The 21959-nt window shown below is 40.7% G+C and overlaps 1 protein-coding gene across 2 annotated transcripts in view; it reads right to left on the bottom strand.

Moving 5' to 3' along the window:
- Nucleotides 1–21959, bottom strand: part of LOC146449354 (uncharacterized) — an 82274-nt gene that overhangs the window by 26352 nt on the left and 33963 nt on the right. For both annotated transcript variants that reach the window (XM_085101769.1, XM_085101770.1), the window contains exons 34-57: nt 21658–21801; nt 20699–20834; nt 19732–19875; nt 19456–19607; nt 18570–18851; nt 16904–17578; nt 15863–15992; nt 13505–14155; nt 12005–12316; nt 11008–11126; nt 9996–10153; nt 8857–8980; nt 8275–8323; nt 7700–7764; nt 7299–7607; nt 6198–6368; nt 5543–5671; nt 4849–5133; nt 3791–3999; nt 2616–2900; nt 1939–2110; nt 1250–1396; nt 693–767; nt 152–394 (exon numbers count right to left, since the gene is read on the bottom strand). In XM_085101769.1, coding sequence (XP_084957895.1) covers nt 152–394; nt 693–767; nt 1250–1396; nt 1939–2110; nt 2616–2900; nt 3791–3999; nt 4849–5133; nt 5543–5671; nt 6198–6368; nt 7299–7607; nt 7700–7764; nt 8275–8323; nt 8857–8980; nt 9996–10153; nt 11008–11126; nt 12005–12316; nt 13505–14155; nt 15863–15992; nt 16904–17578; nt 18570–18851; nt 19456–19607; nt 19732–19875; nt 20699–20834; nt 21658–21801 — 5166 coding nt within the window. The remainder of the gene's footprint in view (nt 1–151; nt 395–692; nt 768–1249; nt 1397–1938; nt 2111–2615; nt 2901–3790; nt 4000–4848; nt 5134–5542; nt 5672–6197; nt 6369–7298; nt 7608–7699; nt 7765–8274; nt 8324–8856; nt 8981–9995; nt 10154–11007; nt 11127–12004; nt 12317–13504; nt 14156–15862; nt 15993–16903; nt 17579–18569; nt 18852–19455; nt 19608–19731; nt 19876–20698; nt 20835–21657; nt 21802–21959) is intronic.

Genomic DNA, 21959 nt, shown 5'->3' with positions numbered 1-21959 from the left:
TTATCGACAGTTTTATTGCACGGGGTGATAATTTGTAGCAAAACTAGAAAATTATTTTTTGGTTCTGTTAACAGACAAACATTTTTGGGTTTTGAAATGGCATCAAATACGCGTGTTTACTTCCCCTTTAAAGCAGTCAACGTATTGTCACCTTAACGCCTGCTCTGGTATATGCTGACACCAAATCAGCCTTGAAACTCTCCAGCGTGTACCTATCAGCAGCAGACAAAGCTGAGGAGTTGATACGGAACACTGAGTATCCACACAGGTGAGCGGCTAGCAGAGCTAGGTTGGTGCTCACGCCAGGAGACCCCTGGGATATCAACAGGGCGTGGCCACACTCATGGGGGCACTGTAACACCCGCACAAGACGGCAGATGGTTTCCATGACATCCTGGAGAGGAAAATAGAGCATAAACATTTTGTTGAATTTCTATGAAATTATAAAAACACAAGTAGAGTACAAGCTCGACAAAAATATCTGGCCACATTTTGTAAATGGTAGCCTTCCTCATAGATGGTCTTTTGGCTTGTCACGCAATCTTTCCTCCGCCACGGAGGAAAGATTGCGTAACGAGCTAAAAGACCGTCTGCGAGGGAGGCGCTGTAGATGAGTGTTTCCCTTATCCTTTTTAGTTCCCCTAAACATTGTGGCCACCGAAGAAAACATTAAAAGGAATTTAGAAGTTTACCTCATAGAGGGTAATCCTCAGTCTCGGAAAATCCTTGTTGTATTCTTCAATTCCATGTTCCAACACAGCTTTCACCTAACCAAACAATGAAATAGAGAAGAAAGTATAACACACTGTAATGCCCACAAAAACGGTTTTCGATTGAGACTAGCAAGACCAAACCCAAGGTTAACAGTCTGTCCGATCACAACGGACGTAAATAACGAAACGAACCAATACGAACTCCCAGCAAATACATGCCAAGCGCGAGAAAATGCCTGCAAACGAGTCACTGTCACAGTAACACTCTGGCCAATCACTTAAGACTTGGGCAGCAAACTAACGACTCAAACACATATAAACGGAGCCAACGGCGTGAAAACAAGCCTGAGCAGGTCACGAGTGGTCTTGGTTTTAATTCTCTTTGGTTCAAAAAGTTACCGAAAGTTTTACCAATCACAGAAAACAATAAAGTAGAACCAAGCAAACATGAACTACTGTCTATACTCAAATGAACACTACTCCAATCTTTAACATCCGAATTAATCACAACAACACACAAAGCTAACGGCTCAAACCTTTTTCATGTCAGTGACATTTCTAAAGGACAGATGCACATCATCTTCAGCTCCCTCTGATGAGCCAGCGCCGATCACTTCACCTGCTGCATCTTCAGAGTCCACCAGGTTTGTGAAGAATGGAGTGGAGCCGGTCACTATTGACAGCTGTCAATGATCAGACAGTCAATATCAGTTATGAATTTTAAATAACTGCTGATAAGTAAAACAACGAGATGACTTGCGTACGAACGAACATACTAACAGAAACTGGCTGACTGAATTAATGATTGACTGACCGACTGACTGACTGACTGACTGACTGACTGACTGACTGACTGACTGGCTGACTAACTAAATTAATGACTGACTGACTGACTGACTGACTGACTGACTCACTGACTCACTGACTCATTGACTGACTGATTGACAGACAGACTAACAGACTGACTGACTAACTGAAATAATGACTGACTGACTGAATTAATGATTGACTGACTGACTGAAAGATGGATCGACCGACAGACGGACAGGCCAACGAATGGACGAACATCTTGCTCCACTGAAGAAAAATTGTTATCACATGTACATGTACTCATTGACCCGACAATTATGTCGTCGTGGGTGGTGCTATGTAAAAACCATTTACTTTCATACAGTAGTTTGGTACGAGACTAGATAAATGTCACGCAATCTCTGTCACTGATTACCTGTTCGTCATCAGTGAAGCGTTTTTTGGCAGCAGTTAAGAACGCCTGCTGGAATCTCTCTCTATCAACTGAGTCGATCAACCGGCGACCATACACCCAGTCACATTCATGTTTCCATAACAACAGAAGGTCTTGTGCCGCACAACCCGGGCGCAATGTCAGGCAAAGGTTCCTTCAAAAACAACAAGAAACATTTTCTTTGAGTGTAAAAATACTATAAAATACGTCTATTTTGTTATATTTATCTTCCCTCTTGGCCTGTTAGGGAAATAAAAACAAAAGAAACCACATTTAGGATCACAAGTTAGAAATCTGACATCTTAAAACTGGCCTATGGCATGCATTTCACAATGCCATTTTAAACCTGCTGTAAAATTGACTTCCATTTATTTTATTGACGAAAATTGGCAGTTTCAAAATACAGTCACCTCTCGCCTTTAAGACACCTCGCTTTTACGGACACTCCGATTATACAGACAGCAACTAAATCCCCGGCAAAAATAAATTACAGACGTTTGACGGAAATAAATTCCCGCTATTATGGACTCTAAAACTTTGAAAATACAAGTAAAAATTAATCCTTAATTCTACTCGGCTTCATGCGATTACATGTACTAACACTCGCGGCCCCGAGGGTGTCCGCAATAAAGGGAGTTGACAGTAAATAAGAGGCATACCTGAATACCATAGTCAAATCTGTCATTGTGAAAATGTAATGACATCTCTGAGAAGTCGGCAAAAACATGCCACGCAAATGATCCTGAAGCTCTACGGTCACGTGACTAATAGCACACAAAAGGTCCCGGATGGCTTTGTCCTGGTCCCCAGTTCCCTGCTGTTGAGAATGTCCCTCGTTCGCTTCTTGAGAGGAAGTGTCACTGGTGGTGTGCTGGGACTGAGTGGCGTGAATTATAAAGTGCTTCTCCAATTGCTGAGTGTAGATATACTGCAGTTCACTTTGGCTGAAGGAAGGAGATAAATAAAGGGAAGTTGGTCAATTTCAATTTGATCAAGCAGAAAGTAATGATTAATGACAGCCGAGGTGGCCTCTCTTATAAGCCTGGTGGTTGCTTGAGGTCTCCTCGCCATTACCTTGACTTGTAAATTGAATGATTTCTTTTTTTAAGTAAGGCAAATAAATGATGATGATGATGATGATGATGATGATGATGATGATGATGATGATGAAGTAGAGAGCGTAAGCTGCGTTTGGTTTGGCAAAGGTAAAACATTGGAGTCCCCAGATATGGGAGTCACACTCAACCGACCACTGGGCTGAAGATCACACTGCAGCAGTTGAGGGCGTATTTTTGGAATTAGAAACTCAGAAAGCGAGAGCTACTTTAAACAAGCAAGCGCTACGTCTTGTTCTCAATAGGGACCTTCAGATCATAATACGAGTACAAGCACAACTTTTAAATTTCAAATCAGTCACATCCCCAGAACTCTCGCTCCTTCCCGTTGTTTACCAGCAGATAAGGAGACCCTGGAAACAAGTTTGGTGTGACAAGCGGTTATCTAAATCACGCAAACTAGATTTGAAAAGTCGTACTCGTACTCAATCTCGTACTTGTAGTCAAATCTGAAGGTGCCTAATGATAACAGTAGTACGTAGGACATGCTCCTTAAAAAATGAATCTGTCTGATCAGCGCTAAGATAGATAGATAGATAGTTTATTTAACCACTTCGCAGCCACACGGCTGAATTATGTAGATTTTACAATTGAAATATAATAATAAAAGAGATTAAAGGACTCTAGATATGTAAGTTGTGGTATGCAAATCCTAACAGTGAAGTGCTTCACCTGCTTACATTACATATTTTTCTGTGTCGTCTAGCCTGGGACCTTACCTTGGGAAAGTCACGCTAAATATGGCAAAGTGACGTAACAGCCTGCTGTCGAGGCGCGCAGTGGTGGGTGGGGTTTGTGGGTTGTAAGCTGACAGGTAAGTGACGTCATTTATTTCCCGCCACTGGTAGGTATCAGGATCAAATACTCCACCATGATCAATGTGTTGACGCACAAGCTGCTGGGCAGTCTGAGCTCCAAACCTGTTCACCTAAAACAACGCACAGTTTAACTGTTAACAACGAAGGGTTTCAAAGGGAAGGAGGGTTATAAACATTTTTCACATTTGAAAGGTTTTTAACTGATATAACAAGGCTTTGTTGTTGGTTTTCGTCCTTGATGCGAGAGGTTTTTCTCTGGGTAATCCAGTTTACTCCTCTCCTCTAAAACCAAACGGTTACCAAATTCTAATTCGGTCTGGATTATTGTTAAGCACTTTATCATGAACCTCTCGAGTCGGTTAGCTTCTGTTCTGTCACTGCTTTCAGGAGGGGGGGAGGGCTTTTTTTTCAGTCACTACAAACCAACAAAATCAGCGTTACTTAAAAAAGTACGCCTGTGTCACTGACTACAAAAATACCTCTATCATTTATCCACTAGGCTCAAAACAACATAATTTCTTTGAGAAATCAGATTTATTGTACTTAGGTGCCCAATCTTACACATATTTGGACAGAGTTGATCAGTTTATCTGCACAACCAGAATCTTGAAGGTAAATAAGAAAAATGCTGTTCAAGTAATATATCCAACACGAGAACGTGTGTTTCATCAGATATCCAAACACTGAGAAGTAGGTTGAAAAACGCGAGGCGCAGCCGAGTTTATTTAAACGACTTCGAAGTGTTTGGATATCTGATGAAACACACTTTCGAGTGTTTGATTTGGCTTCTCAAATGATCAATAATTCTCGGAGAAATTCAAGGCTAAAGTTGGCAAAATTTTATGGTAATTAGGAACACTTATCCAAACCACTGTCACAGTAGTGATTTTCTTTGTTTTTGAATTATTAATAAGTTTGAGAAAGTAAGAACAAGTTATGTGATAACCATCAGCACTTACTCTGCTAAGATTAAGATCGTCCACCAAGCATGTCAACCTCTTGTTTCCTTTTGGAACAAACGTTCTGGCGTGTTTCCACTCCAAGCAAGATGACATTTCTCTCCACAGACTTCTGGATGTTGTGAATTTGTTACAGAACACTGTTAAACTCAATACTTCCCCAATATCACCGCCATGTTGTTTTAGACGGTGTCGCAAGATGGAGGTTTTTCCACAACCAGCTTCACCAACCAGTAAAACTGGTTTGCCGCCATCACTTAGCAAGCCAACAAGGTGAGAAATGCGCTGTTAACAAAAATGAAAAATACCGGCAATGATTGTCCAACGTCACAGTTATTAAACAAACTGCAATAAAATGATCATAACATTTTTCCAGATTGTAATTCATTTCAGGTGAAAGAAGATCAGATATCTGGTGTAAGGTACTTAACAGAACAGTACACAATATATGACACAACAAAAATATTACTTAACACTTAACCATCGAATTCCAGAGACTAAATTCAACCTTTGAATGAACATAAGGTAGAAGTTCTTCAAGGTTGCCACTTACCGACTAGTGTGAACATATGCCTCAAGCAGGTTTATCTAAATGCAATGTTAGTGTGAATGATTCTGACCTCATTCTGTACAGTGTGAAAATACGCCTCGAGAAGGTTTAGCTGAATGCAATGTTAGTGTGAATGATTCTGACCTCATTCTGTATAGTGTGAACATACGCCTCATTAGGAATGCCTTCAGCTGCTGTCTGTGAGTAAGGCGGAACTGAGTCTGCCCAGTTGAGGAACTCGTGAGTCTCCGGAAACACATAGTAGTTCCACACCTGTTACAACATGAAACTCGATTAATGTTTGTAGGATTCAATCTCCCGGGGAGGGGTGGGTGGGGGTGGAGCGCACTTGTGTGGAGAGAAATGGGTGGCCGAAGCTTGTGCACAATGGCACCACGAAAGCGGAGTCAAGATGGCGGAAGGACGAAGGTCAATCACGCCAGAAACAGGCGGTCTGGGCGCGGACGGCTTGATCCACTTAGATCTCAGCGGACTGTATTCAATCTTACATACACTCATTAATCCCATCACTGAAACATTAAGGGGGGGGGGGGGGGCAGGGATGGCGCAGTGGTAAGAGCACTCGCCTTCCCGGACTCGGTGTCATATCTGGGTTGAGTTGTCGTTGGTTCTCGTCCTTGCTCCGAGAGGTTTTTTCTCCGAGTACACTGGTTTTCCCCTCTCCTCAGAAACCAACACTTCTAAATTCCAATTCGATCTGGAAAGTGCCCCAAATTAGTGCTCTGCGCTTAAAACATTGACACTTTAATAAAGCGGTTTTATTTAACTGATTACCTACCTCATCATCTCGTGGGAGCATAACATAGTCGTTCCACTGTTCTTTCCACCACTGGCTGAAATACGGACGATGTTCTTCCACTAGCGTACCACCAAAGGCCCACATGGCAGCATAGCAGAAGTAATTCTCAAACTCGGGAGGCATCAGGTCTTGGTAGTTTGAAATGATCGCCTGGAACACAACGAAACATCTACAATCAGACACCTGAATGGGAAGTTACAATGTGGCCACTTTCAATTAAATTAATTTAGTGTACGTTCGTGGATATCGATTATTGAATCGTTATCCACAAGAAGCCAACTTAAAGTCATTAGTGGCCTTCGGTTGGTTTTTTGAATGCAATCCCCGAATCCTGATTGGATAATCGATACACGAAAGTATGAAAATGTACGACTGCAGGCCCAATAGTGAAAACTACAGACCACGCCCTGAATCGTATTGTTTTCTTCCCACTGCAGTTAACCCTTTAAGCCCTAACGGTGATCAGCATCAAATTTCTCCTTGTAATATCAACGTTTATTCAATTCCTGAGGTCATGAGAAATGAGGATATGATCACCCAAGTTGACTTTTTCTACTAACAACTTCCCCCCAGTACTTTCATAAAAAAATTTGGGGGACAAGATAGGAGAATTTGTTCTTTGATATTTAAGAATTGGTTCATGCTTAGCGTGCGTATATCGAGTTATGGATGCACGCGGGAAGTTTGGAGAGTACGAGAGAAGCGTAAGAGTTGCTCGAGGCGTAGCCGAGAGCAACTCTAGCTTGTTGGCGCTATGTTATAATTAACAATTATTCCACGAGCGCGCGTTGGATATGAGATGATAGCGCCGAGTTGGCTATAAACATCTCATATCCAACAAGCGTGAGTGGAATAATTGTTTTATTAAAAACAATCAAGAATTATTGCTAGATTTTGCTGATTTCGCTTTGCAAGAACAATTAGAAGACAATTTAATTGTCTCTATTTCTCGGGCATGGTATAATGGCTCATGTACCATGGCCGCTAAGCCAATCAAATCGCTCGAATTACGTTATACAATGATCCAGTTTTTAATAATAGGGGTTAAAGTGTTTAATTGTTAGGCATTACCACGCCTACCTCTACTAACGTCAGCAAAGTGTTCACCATGCCCATCTCAGTCACAGAGACCACGTGACGTAGCTGCGATGGTTTGTTCTGTGTTGGTGGTGCCCCTGAGATAGGTGGGACCGATGTTTTGGATGCTAGATACTCCAATGTAGGGCCAATATAGCGATCACACAGTTCTCTTAATACATCCACCTCACGCTCGGGGCGTTTGGCGAGCCAGCGCTCAACAAGAAGAGGCCAGTTGACATCAGATGTGTTCATACAGAGCATGCCCACAGATGAGAGGATGGCTGGGCTGAGATTTTCTAGGGTTTCCAGCTTAATGGCGAAGGAAAAGGAGAAATATAAGTGAATATTCCATCGCAAGAAATTTGGAACAAGAATAAAGGGAACGCAAATGTTTGGCTCACCTCCCACACAATAAGCAAGGCATCTGGAATTTTAATTCTCTCGTTATTGGCAAGCACAACCGTTCCTGCAACAAAAATGGTTTGTAAATGTACGTATGTGAATTTTGAAATTAACAGACACCAAAAAAAGTTATAGAGTAACCTGGAAAAAACGGCTTTTTCTTCTAAACAAACTAAATTATTCTCTATTAGTATATTGGGAGTAACAGAACATTCGTATCATATGCTTGTGAAAGTTTAGCTTCAAGTATTCATAAGTGCTCTTGATCGTTTGCACGTGACGTCATGGCGGCCATGTTGGTGGACAGGAACAGTAAGATTTTTCTCCTCTGGGAGTTAACTGCCATTTTTATGCAAACTATGTGAGCAAATTCTCTTTTGTTTTGTCCACCAACATGGCGGCAATGCAAACCACCTGTACTGACTACAGGCTAATTTTGTCAAAAGTAACTCACTCATGATAAACAGATTTTATCTTTCCAAAAGATAGACCAGAAAACTTACCTTATCGCTCATAAAGAAGGTATTTATTGAACTAGCTAGGTAAGAAACTAGACACACAACCTGACACTTACCTGTGTTCTGAACAATAGAGCCAAACAGTTCCATTTGCACTGGGTCAATCTGCATTGGAATTTGAAGTTCATATTGAAACATTAGTACTAAGATAAGAAAGCCAAGAGAGGATTTTAGATGGCAGCTGTGTCAAACTCATGAATGAATATCTACACCGTCACAGGACGTCATCAGCTTATGTTGCCGACCTCAAAGAAAACAAGATACTAGATAGATACTTAATTTCATAACACATAGCAGCCATGAGCTGAATTGCGTTTTAAAACTACTATACAATACAATCACTGTGATGAAATAAAACTGTTTTTTGCCCTGCTAGTTTTAAGATTTACACTGAAGAGGCGGGCGGGCCTAAGGGCGTATTTAGGACAATAAACTGGCGGTAATAAATTCTGCAGACGGTGCGCCGTATCTTCCATCTATCATAGTTTTAATGCTGTCGAAGTTGCGATCTGAATAAGGATGATGACTAAGAGCAACAATTGTTCAGTATAATCGTACTGGCATTGCCAGTGACAACGTTAAGGGAATTGGACAGGTTTGTTGGGGTTTGATTGAACGGACATGCAACAACAGATTACCGTGCCATCCAGATGAAGCCATTTCATCAAAGGTTTTCCACTGATCTTTTTATCTGTCTCCTGAAGCCGCAGCTGTTGGGCCTGTCTCCGTAGTAACACTGTCAACACTCCGTCACGCCACTCTCTGAAGAAAGAATTATCAAATATGACCCTTTGAAATTCTCCACAAGGTCCTTATATATTTAGTATCGTGCAAGTTGGGAGAGGTTCTACAAACGTCATAACACGATCTTTGGTGGCATTAATTCTGGAGATATCTACAATGAAATTGCATCTCATTCGCGTGGCGAGGCGGGGGGAGTCAGAGAAAAACAGACAGTAAAGGACGGTGCCTACTATTGTTAGTGCGCATACGACGTTCTGCGCATCTCGAGATACTCAATCAATCAATGGATGGTGCCTACTAATACAGGGATATTTTGCGCGCTTTAAAACTATGCGGAGAAAGCAGAACTTAGCAAGTGATTTTGGTATCCAAAAAGAAAAGTGGGGGTAACCATGTATTTTTCAGAGATAATAAAGCTTCAATTTGGAAAAAAGCGCCATACATTGCTTTGTATTTTGCTGCTTTTTAGAATAATTGATGGTTAGTTATCTCTAAAAAATGCGTGGTTACCCTCAATTTTCTTTTTGGATTTCAATAGCCGCTACCAAGATCTGCTTTTCCCGCATAGTGATAAACCGCGCAAAAATACTTCGCTATTAGTAGGCACCGTCCTAAACCAACTGCAAGGCTTCACGCTCATCAGCTGTAACCAGGCTTTCAAGGTACTACAGTTCTTGCTCTGTCAGAGGCAGATACCACTAGTGACGCAGAAGAGCAACGATCTTAATTAATGATCGCTGCATCTCTAGCAGGAATCAGCCAGATACCGACAATGAAACAGCATCTCATTCGGGGAGACCTGCACTGTTTACAACGTCTTACATGGTTGGTCGAGAGGACAAAAGAACGAACAACAGAACAATGCTCCCAATCCTAAAAAACAATGCAGCTGCAGGTTATAAGGTTCCAGTGAAATTAGCAATTTTGAAGAGTATAGGTCTACTGTCTCATTCAGGAGGGAGTAGTGATACTCATTATAGCTCCTTTACGAAAACTGAAACTGGAGTTAAGTGTTGATCGTTGGAATACAAACCTGGCTTCAGGGTCCACATATCCAAGAAGCTCCTCAGACTCGACAGCCTGTGTACATATTATGTCTGTCTTCACCAAATGTCCCATTTCTCTGTGCGCCGCACCCAGGGTTCTGATACACTCGGTCTTACCACATCCGCTGGGACCAGTTACGCACACCTAGGGAGGGAGGGGTAGGTGGTGAAATATACTCTCAAAACTTAACTAAGACAGGCTGTTCTCCCCCCCCCCCCCCACCCCACCTCTATTTTAACAAGCTGTAACACTGCATGTATCATATTAACAGAATCTGAAGAAAATATGTTCTTAACCCTTTAACCCTAATATCAAAGAACAAATTCTCCTATCTTGTCCCTATACATTCCTTATCAAAGTTCTGGGGAGAAGTTATTAAAATATCAAGAAAATTCACCTTGGGTGATCTTATCCTTAATTCTCGTGACCTCAGGGGTTGCATAAACATTGATAATACAAGGAGAAATAACTGAATCGTACTGGAATGGAAATTGTCACGTAGTGTAGTTCAGAACAGTGACAGCCGATTGTTATCAGTATGTATAATGAAACTAGGGATTAGAAGTTGTCATAGAAAGATGGGATTGAGAAAAATAGTCTTAGCACCTCTTGGACATTAATCGAACAGTTTACATTAATTCCTGCTCATCCACAACATTTTACTTAAATTAAACTTCTTGTTATAGTTGGGGCCCCTGTTGTTTTCTGAGCTCCTTTAAAGTAACATTAGGGACCTTCAGATTTCACAGCGAGTGCGAGATTGAGTATAAGTGCAATTTTCAAATCTAGTTTGCGCGATTTAGATAACCTCTTGTCACACCAATCTTGTTTCTAGGGTCTCCTTATCTGCTAATAAACAACGGGAAGGAGCGAGAGTTCTGAGGATGTGACTGATTTGAAATTTGAAAGTCGTACTCGTTCTCAATTTCGCACTCGTACTCTGATCTGAAGTTTCTGTTAACGAAGACAATAAACGTTCTGATTAATATCAACCGTACCAGTTTGTGTGCCTTGACAATTTCTGCTAGCTGAGCCACTCTGGCTTGAAATGCGGCACCGGGCTGTAATCCAAGTTTGCCAGTGGCCACTTTAATAGCTGACTCCATATCGTCCAACACTAGAACAGCAAACACGAGGCAGTTAAGTTGTCATAACCTATCAATCCTTTCACTAATGTTTTTTGTAAGAAAGTTAACGTTTCAACAAATAAATCAACAGAAAACAGAATATCAGGTATGTGTTGTGAACTCCAACAAACTCATCTGAAGTTGTTGTGATATCATCAATCAGGTTTAAAATATCATCATCATCATTTGGTCCTTTTCCCTTTAAGGGAAATGGGGCCTTTCCCTCACTTGAAAATGCTGATGATTCTTAAGGTTGGACGGCATTTTAAGGTGGTTTTCTTTACAACTCTGAATAATACATCATTCTCATTTATTCACCAGGCTTAAAATATACCATCACATTTATTCCATTGCGTATATGCCACACATTGAAATTCCAATCCTAGCAGTATGCAGGATGTTTGTCCCATGAACCTAGTTTAATGGCCTAAGCTCCCACGAGTCTCCTGTAGCTCAGTGGCAGAGCATCCGAACAAGTATATCGGAAGGTCTTAGGTTCGACACCTGATAGGAGCACTCGGATTTCCTTTTTTCCGAGTATGCCTGAGTCACTCACTGAATAATACATCATTCTTAATGTATATCAATTAATAAACTTTTCTGAGCTGCTTAATGAAAATGTATGAAACAACAATCTACAAGAGGACACTCAGAAAACGTCTGCTCCAATCAGGTTGTTCAAACCATTATTTATTTATTTATTTATTTATTTATTTATTTATTTATTTATTTATTCATTTTAGCTTGCCTTTGAAGAAAAGGAAAGTATGGACATTGACAAAATGGCTATGGAAGAGAACAATAAACATCGATGAATCTATTTACATTTGCAAAAATACACAATCGTGCTTGCAAATCGTCTGTATACCTTCCAACTTCTCCTCTCCAGACTCGCCAACGTGCTTTGGAAGTACAGGAATCTCTTCCAAGTTGCTGACTTGATCATTCATCTGCATCTTACCGCCCTGATCTGTTCCATAACTGTCAAAAATCAATGGAACCTGTACATTGGGGAATAAGTCTGCTAACAGTGTGGCGAACATCACAGCATCGCTGCTGTCCAGTCCTGGCATGTAGGTGTCTCTCAAGGCTAGTACCACGGCGCGCTCCTCGACTTTCAGTGTTTCTTGAACATCATTTGGATCAGGAGGGTCTTCTGTGTCCATAGGGCCGGCAAGATCTAAACGGATACAATAAAACTACATTGTGCACTTTCACACTTTTTACACCTGACTCCAGTTGTTCAAAGGGAGGATAACTTTATCAACCGGATAAGTTGCTATCCAGCGGAGCACATGTACTCCAACCAATGCTTTTGGCAAGTTTTCCACACAATCCCATACTTAAATTTGACATATGCTTCTCTATCCACAAATAATAGGGCTATCGGGAAAATCTTGCACACATTTCATCTGCCGGATAGCGACCTATCCAGTGGATAAAATTATCCGCTCTTTGAACAACTGGGGCCAGGTTTAAGACAATAATTAAAGGCAAGAGCTGGTCACTAAAGACATTCAAAATTGAACACAAAATATTTAAATTAGGAAACCGAACTTGGTCCAGACTTGAGGTCATACCAGAAAGCAGGGAGAAGTGGAACCTAGAACATTTGGATTTAAAACTCCAACACCCTAAAACGCGTCCATTCCCCCTCATGTTTTATGGCAATTGAACAAGCCCTAGCCAAAAATACATTGGTTTTCAGTTGAGTGTTGCATGAGATTTGCGTTTGCCTTTGTTTGGTTTTTATGCACCCAGTGATTGATAATGCTATTTCCAAATCTTAAAACGGCAACATCCAAACCTAACTACTTCTTCGTTAGCGCCTTTTGCCCGTATTTGCTTAATGTTCTGTCTGGCTCATTGGTTGCTAACATCTGTAAATACTTTTATTTTTAACTCAGCTTTTAACTCAACTGAACCACTTTAAGGACGGTGTCTACTTTTGTTACTGCACATACATTCTGCGCATCTCGGGATACTCGGGTTTCCTATGGGTGGCGCCTACTAAAACAGGGATATTTTTGCGTGCTTTAAAACTATGCGGAGAAAGCAGAACTTAGCAAGTGATTTTGGTATCTAAAAAGGAAATTGGGGGTGACCATGCATTTTTCAGAGATAATAATGCTTCAATTTGGAAAAAAAGCACCATACATTGCTTTGTATTTTGCTGCTTTTTAGAATAATTGTTGCTTAGTTATCTCTAAAAAATGAGTGGTTACCCCCAATTTTCTTCTTGGATTTCAATAAGCCACAACTAAGATGTGCTTTTCCCGCACAGTGATGTACCGCGCAAAAATACTTCGCTGTTAGTAGGCACCGTCCTTAAGCATATTATTTTGTTTCTTCTTGTAATAGTGTTTACCCTCTTCCCTGAGTGCCTCAAGTGGAGCGTTCACAGCAGCAACAACATCAGTAGGAGACTCGGCTCTTTCAACATCCAAGCTTGGCCTTTTAGCAGACACTGCAGCTTCAAACTCATCTGAGCTTGTACACAAGTGCGATCCAGCATCGTCGATCATCCTTTTAAGACAATAGGCTCCCCAGCCAGTGCATTTATGGAGACAAGAACATAGGTCCCCAGAGAGTGGCTTAGAGGAGCTTGGAAGAAGCTTCAGACAAAGGCCCCTCAGGGTCACAATCTTGGATGCCAGAGACGACACTTGAATAAAGCCCTGGCTTAAGAGCCACACCTCAAGAATGACCTGCAGATCAGGGCCTACTAGTGCCACAGGGCGGAACATGTCCAAGAGCTCAAGAGGAAGAAAGGAAGCAGATGACTTGAAGGACGGAAAGAAGCCCACGGACGGATCGTGCTTGGTATTTTGCTGGTGGGTCAAATGATGTAGTGTTCCAAAGCATGCACCTTGAGGGGAAAGAGCTATTTCATCGTCTTGAAGAACAATGGTGGTCTTATTTGCTCTCAAGCCGTCCAGGACTACTGTGGCAAGCTGTGTGAGAACAGATAGCACAGGAGGCTGGATGGCAGAGATGTTACTGAGACACACCCAAGCACCTGAAATGAGAAAGATATAATAATTACTATTAAAATCTGGACCATTGTATAATGCCCTTCCAGGGACGTCACTGGCTTAGCGGCAATGAAACATGAGCCATAGTACACTCTAAGATTGAAGCAGTTGGGATCACCTTCAATTATCGCAACTTGGAAAGGTGTCTGTCTTAGAAGAACACCACACCAGAGCCTCGCCTTACTAATACATGATGGATTTTATAGCAATAACTTGTGTGGTCGAATTAGCACTTGACAAATACGATTCTAATACTAATGTAACGCTAATTGCGTTCGACGTAGAAAGAACGTACTCCTAATACAGATAGGAGTCGAGATTGTATGGGACAAGCAACGAATGAATGAATCTTGGGACTCGTATCTGGCATCCCCCGCAGATTTTGCAGGGGCGGATGACATCATCACCAACTTGGCAAAGGAGAGAAAGCCTAGAATCAAGATCATCGAACGCATCCCCTAACCTTTGATTATTACTTATCTTATATACTAATAACACTAATACTAATACACCCTTTGCAAAAATGGCTGACATTTTAATATTCTTTTGTTTGCATGCAAATTTGCCTTACTAACCTCGTTCTTGAGTTTAAAAATCAAAAGAATATTTTACCTCGAAGGAGGCTGGTGAGGCTAATTTGAATGCAGACAAAAGAATATCAAAATGTCAGCAATGTTTTGCACAAGGTCTATAATACATATACAGTCTATAGTAGACAACAAAAAGTCATCCTTGTTGTTTGAGGGGATTCAACGCGGTTAAAGCCAGGATTTTACTTTGCGTGCGTTTTTCCAACTGTTCTTACATACTCCCCTGTGCTGTTAACGATTTAATAATATGGAAAGAATTCAATTTGGCATGGACAAACTTAATGTTACGTGAATGTCTGCCCAAGAACTGTATGTAGTCAACATAACTGAACAAATTCATTTCGCTGTCAATCAAACTTAACAGTGAAAGTTTCAAAAGTTTCACATATTCAATCTATAACTTTCGGTGGTCATTCGCGGAGGGTTTATTTTACCACTCAGAACCACACTTCCAAGTAATGTAATTAAGATAGCTCGTGTTTTAAAGCATACGTTCAAATGTGTTTTTTTCAACTAATGGGTGGGAAAAATTAAGGACGGTACCTACTATTGTTACTGCGCATACGTTCTGTGCTTCTCGAGATACTCGGGTTTCCTATGGGTAGTGCTCACTAATACAGGGATATTTTTGCGCGGTTTAAAACTATGCAGAGAAAGCAGAACTTAGCAAGTGCTCTTGGCATCCAAAAAGAAAATTTGGGGTAACCATGCATTTTTCAGAGATAATTAAGCTTCTATTTAGGAAAAACTGCTATACATTGCTTTATATTTTGGCGCTTTTTGGAAAAATAGTTGCTTAATTATCTCTGAAAAATGCGTGGTTACCCCCAATTTTCTTTTTGGATTTCAATAGCTCTTGCTAAGAGCTGCTTTTCCTGCATAGTCATAAACCGCACAAAAATACTTCAGTAACTTCTGTATTAGTAGGCACCGTCCTTAAGGTTAACAGTATAAAGGCAGAGACTATGAGGTCAACTCGCTCAATCAACCCACAAATTAATGTGTACCACTACTACAGACAAAAAAACTACCCCGGAGACAATGTCCAGACTGTAGCCTACATGTAGAAAGCCAATTGTAAAACACAGACACTGAACTTACCTGAGCTAGCGAGACCTCTGAAGATGTCTATTAAAGTGTATCGGCTCATTGGTGTGGAGCAATTGAATAGATACAGCGGATTGCCCAGGATTTTCGCCAGTTCACTCACTGTTTCTGTCTTCCCAGTTCCCTGTAGAATGGTTTTACCTTTTAAGTACGTTGATTTAATCTTACATTGCAACAATTCTAATGAAAGCTATTCAGTAGTAATTTTTTGCGATTTCGTTTATTGTGCTTTGCAAGGCAGTTCCACAGGTGCAAAACAATTCAAATGAAAGCTACTGAGCAGCACTCTCCTGTGGTGCTGTTTATTATGCTGTACAAGGTGATTCTAACTTTTGAGTCTGTGGATGAAACCCTAAAGTGTGACCATTCAAATGAAAGCTACTGAGCAGTACTTTCCAGTGATGTTGTTTATTATGCTGTACAAGGTGGTTCTACCTTTTGAGTCTGTGGACGAAATTCTATAGGCTGACCATTCAAATGAAAGCTACTGAACAGTTCTTTCCTGTGGAGCTGCTATATGCTTGTACAAAGTGATAATAGAGTTTGAGTGTGGTTTGCGAAATCCTTTTATGTGACAAATACACACAGAACAGTTCTGCTTTCCTGTGGTAAGGTAGATTCGCCCGCAGAAATCTTTTAACTGTGGTCAAATTACCTTATCAACTCTGTTGTTAAATCAAACATTTATTTCTACTCCCCCACTGGCTGACGTTTCAATTAAGCATTAGCCCTTTGCTAGAGTGAATGACAAAGAGCTAAAGCTCAAAATGTCAGCACCCAAATCTCTTTCCACTGGCCAAATTACCCAATGAACTATGTTGATAAAACCAGACATTCATTTCTACTCCCCACCGAAACACAGCACCACAGTTTCTTTAGAAACTAACTCCCTAATCTATCCAGTTGTGGTGCTGTTTAGTTCTCAATAACTTGCAGAATGAAATTTGGGGCTTTTGTTCTTGCTTCGGACTCTACTAGTACATCTTCCTAGCGCATTTTTGCCACAAAACTTGTCAATCAAAAACTACTACTTACAAACTCTCCAGTACAAACTCCAACCATTTTGTTCTTGGCAGCCTGCGCAAGACCAACAAAGCACTTGTCCGTCAGAGGACTAAGAACCAGTCTGGCTGCACTGCCCTGATACTCAAATCCATAATCAAACTCCATGTCCAAAATGTCTACTTTACAAGCCTGCTGTTCTTCCTCCCAGCGGCAACGTGCATGACACTGCCAATCAAAACTGTCAGTGGGGTTCTTCAAGGCCTGCCATTCTTCTCTACACTCCATCAGCCTTTCCACCAAATTCCTCTTGTGGGATAACATGGCGATTATGTTACTGATCTTCTGAATCTGGCTTGGAAATAACAGCATTTTGTTAGCAGCATTAGCATTCCCTTTAGGAATCTCTTGCTCCTTTTGTCCCTTCTGCCTCTGGGACACCCCTGAGATGCTGGAAGCTGCATCATCGCCAGCCACACCCGTCCCAGGTCGCTCTTGACTGGCGCTAGTGTTCCGACTCAGTCCTCTAGCGGCAGCTTCCACATCTGTGTCATTATCGCTGTTAACACCGCTATCGTAGCCATCATCATCATTTTGTGGTTTGCTCTCTTTGTCAGCTCCCTTTAGCATCAACGCTGTGGCATTCAATATGTTGGTCAGCTTGTCGTAGACCTCTTTCAATGCTTCTTTATTCTCGCCAGTTGCCACCTTAAAAGCAATACACAATCGTATTAAGTGAGAATTATTCTCATTTATTCACCAGGTTTAAAATATTTCATCACATTTATTCCATTGCGCATATGCCACACGTTGACATTTTAATCCTAGTAGTATGCAGGATATTTGCCCCATGAACCTAGTTTAATGGCCTTAGCTCCCACGAGTCTCCTGTAGCCCAGTGGTAGAGCATCCGAACTAGTAATCGGAAGATCTTAGGTTCGACTCCTGATAGGAGCACTCAGATTTCCTTTTTCCGAGTATGCCTGTGTCATTCAATGAATGATACATCATTCTCAGGCTTAAAATATTCCATCACATTTATTCCATAGCTCAATCGTATTAAGGTTAGTAAAATGGTTGCTTCAATTTCTTTATCTTACTTTAAGGTGGGCCTTTTAAGTCGTTTAAGAATGACTTTCCAGTTAGTTTCATCTTGCATGCATTTCCTAAGCTGCTCAGTTGATAAACCCTTGTTCCTAAACGGAATGTCTGATTAGATCATTGTTTTAATGGGAGGACAAATTTATGCTTCTATGAATGACTTGTCATTTTGTAACAGTTAATAATTATTGAGTTGAGTTGCCAGTATTACCACTTCAGAACGATTATCTACAAATTCAAGTGAAGTGAATGTAAGGGGAGGGGAGACTTAAGTGGCTTGCCAAGTCTTTTAGTATCACTGGCAAAACTCAAGTGTCTGCGGGGAGAGAGAGAGAGTTACGAGTTTACATTATCAACACAGCACAATAAATTACAGTAAATGAACATGTTCCAGTGACTTGTCAAATTCGCGAAAATATACGATGTTTGGATATCATCCTGCAAAATATCGAACGCCGTACATTTTCGCTAATTTTCACTGTTGACTTAATTAGAGTTACAAAGAAAACCACCTTAAATTGCTGTCCAACCTTAAGAATCATCAGCATATTCATTTGGGAGAATAGAGTCATTGATTTATCAATGCAATACAACATACCTGTTTGAGTGATTTCTCAATCTTTTTACACAGTTCAATCTGCGTAGCAAGCAAGACCACCTCAGAGCTGTTGTCCAGAGTGAATGACTTCTCAACCCTCCCCATACTGCCAGCAGTACGAGGGGGGTCCTCACGTGCGACCACACCCTCCCCTTGTGGGGCTGGATTTGGTTCTGGTTGAGCAGGGTTCAGCACTGAGGTCAGCTGATCCATTAGGGTTTGTTTTAGACCACTGATTAGGGAAGGCAGCCAGCTGTCAATTGGACCTTCACACAGTATTGACTGAAAAGAAACAATAATAGAGCGGTTTCCAATTGAGTGTCGTAAAACCAAAACCAAAGTACTCTGCTCTTACTCTGCTCTTACTCTGGCCAATCGCAACAGATGTAAACAACACAACGAGCCAATCAGAATTCGAAACAAATACATGTAACTGGCGCCAAGCGCGGGAAAACGCGTGCGGCCAAAACACGATTGGTTTTGGTTTGGATTCCCATCGGTTGAAAAAGTGGCGCGAGTTTTGTAAACCAATCACAGAGCAAAGTAATGCAAAACCAAAGGCTATGGAAATCCAAAAAGAAAATTGGGGGTAACCACGCATTTTTTAGAGATAAATAAGCAACAATTATTCTAAAAAGAAGTAAAGTACAAAGCAATGTATGGTAGTTTTTTTTTAATTGAAGCTTTATTATCTCTGAAAAATGCATGGTTACCACCAATTTACTTTTTCGATACCGAAATCACTTGCCAAGTTCTCCTTTCTCCGCATAGTTTGAAACCGCGCACAAATATCCCTGTATTAGTAGGCACTACCCATAGGAAACCCAAGTATCTCGAGATGCGCAGAAGGTATGCCAGTAACAAAAGTAGGATATTTTCTGTTTACCTGTTTGAGTACAAGGTGCTCCCCGTGCGAACTAACAACAGAGTTAATGCTGAAACACGTCTGCCCTTCATTCTCAATCTCATCATAAACAAGAGCTCCAAGGTTTTCCAATACTTTTGGCAAATATGGATTCACAAGGGCTGGGTCATATCCTAGACACAGTAAAAACAATTGTACGTGAGATAAGAACAACGAATACTTGGTAATCAGTTAAAAATGTACCTCCCGATATAGAAGGTTTATGGTCTTTCTTAGGTGTAAGCTCAAGTGACATACCGTTGCACACAACATGAAGTACATCTTCTGTGGAGAGGAAGTAAAAACGCGGGAATTTTTGGCGCCGCCTTTCCAGGTGATTCAGAAGGGATTTCCAGCACTGTTGAAGGTTCATGTTCAGCTTTTCCAATTTTGCCTGGATATCTGTAGGGATAAATATATAGTACTGTTATATCAGCAAGGACTGGTACAAAAATATTCAACTGAAAAATTTAATTTCCGACGTTTGAATGGCGTGAATGCATTAGTCAGAAATTAATATTCTGACGGCACGATTTAAAGGTTCGCGGGTGGTTGTGGGGTGTTCTAGAGGAATTAAGGGTTTTTGGAGGGATATTTGGATCAATCTAGGTCAGTTACTCGTCCTTTCCACTCGTTTTTTTTTTTCCCTTATATTTCCTCTTTTTCTCTTGTTCAGTTTTGTATATTGTATAATGTTTAGCCTTATTTAGTTGTACCCTTTCCTCGGGGTCATGTGCTGATGCATTAGATGAGGAATACTTTCCACATATTTTTTGGCCACTCCTAAATGGTGTTTTTTTAGTGGTTTTTCGTATCTGGCGTAGCACAATTTCTCGTTTTTCAAAACATTGTTATTCGTTAAGCTGTATACTGTTATTGGAATTTGCATTGGATGACTGACTCACGCATCCTTAATAAACTTTCACATTGAATCTCTCGTGTTAGTGTAGTCAGAATTATACTTTATTTGCATGTACAAGAAAACTCTTGTGATACTAAGCCTCACTTTGAAATATAGGTGCTTAGACAATTCGAAATAGAGGGCTGCTCTTTTCGTTTCTTGGAAGTACTAATAACATTGTTCTGGCAAAAGCCAAATTTATTTGGTTTCCATCGAGCAAAATCAATTCTATTACCTTAGGTCTTGTTGGCAAGTTGAAACAAGCTCAAATAAATATTTGCCAAAAGCTTCTTAATTAAATATATTTCATAACTGTCAACTCACTTATCCTTGAACAGGCCTGTAGTACATTAGGATTCTTCTCTGTGGCTTTCATTAAGATTCTGAAGTCACGATTCACAGCAGAAAACAGGTTTGTTTCATGAGGCATCGCAATGCGAAGGTCTAGACCGGAAAACACCTGAAACGTAGAGTAAAACATGAACTTGGCTTAAAATCGACTACACAAATTAAAGGAGAAGTATCACGCGAATTTGATGTCATTTCAAAACCCAAAAAATGTTTGTCTGCCAACAGAAACAAAAAAATGATTATCTAGTTTTGTTATAAATTATCGCCCCAGCGCAGTAAACTGTCGATTAGTGCGTCTGGCCAGAGACACAGTAGTTTGGAGTGGATTGAAGCTTGTAAAACTGTTAGGCTAACGCTTTTGACACTTCACCTTTAAGTATCACTTTGAAAAGCCAAAACGATGTTTCTGTCAAAGAAAACCTTGAGAACCTTGATCCAGCACTGTTTAAAATCACTATAAAGCAATATAATGAAACAAGGAGCAAGGGTCTGACTAGCAATGGATGGGTTGGGAAAAAAAGCCTTGCCATACCTGTACTTTGGATTTTGGAGCACAAAAACCTGATGTGTGCCCTTGATCAGAAATGCTTCATTTGTTTCCAAACATGTTCACAATTCAAACTCGAATTTTTGGACAAATGGAGAACGTCCGATTTTACTTGATGTAATGGCACTGCAGGTACCACATAGAATAAGGCGTGCCATGGCATATTTGCTTAACCCTTTAAGCCCTAACAGTAATCAGCATCAGATTTCTCCTTGTAATATCAATGCTTATTCAACCCCCGAGGTCATGAGAATTAAGGATATGATCACCCAAGGTGAAATTCCTTGATATTTAATAACTTCTCCCCAGTACTTTTATAAGAAAAGTGTGGGGACAAGATAGAAGAATTTGTTCTTTGATATTAGGGGTTAAAGGGTTAACTTACATCTTCCAACTCGATCCACTTTTCCTGCACTTCAAGCCACACACTCAACACTGCCTCGATTGTCTGCAGTCGTTTCTGCCATTTCATGATGTCATCTGCAAACGAGCCAGCGGCACTCCCAGTGAGCATGCTCTGTAGAGAAACCTGTGCATAAATCAGGAATGGTTAGAGCTAAAAACAAGCAAAATACTTCTCGAAAAGATGTACAAGTTGACCAGCTCATTATCAAATCGAGATTGGTACAAATGGTAACTCTTAACCAATAGACCTTACTACCAAAACTTTCAGTAAACAACTGAAAG

The sequence above is a fragment of the Pavona decussata genome, unplaced genomic scaffold (assembly GCF_977016875.1).
Source record: "Pavona decussata unplaced genomic scaffold, jaPavDecu1.1 SCAFFOLD_602, whole genome shotgun sequence".
NCBI lineage: Eukaryota > Metazoa > Cnidaria > Anthozoa > Scleractinia > Agariciidae > Pavona > Pavona decussata.
The sequence above is the reverse complement of the archived record's forward strand: the minus strand, read 5'-3'. Positions and strand labels throughout refer to the sequence as shown.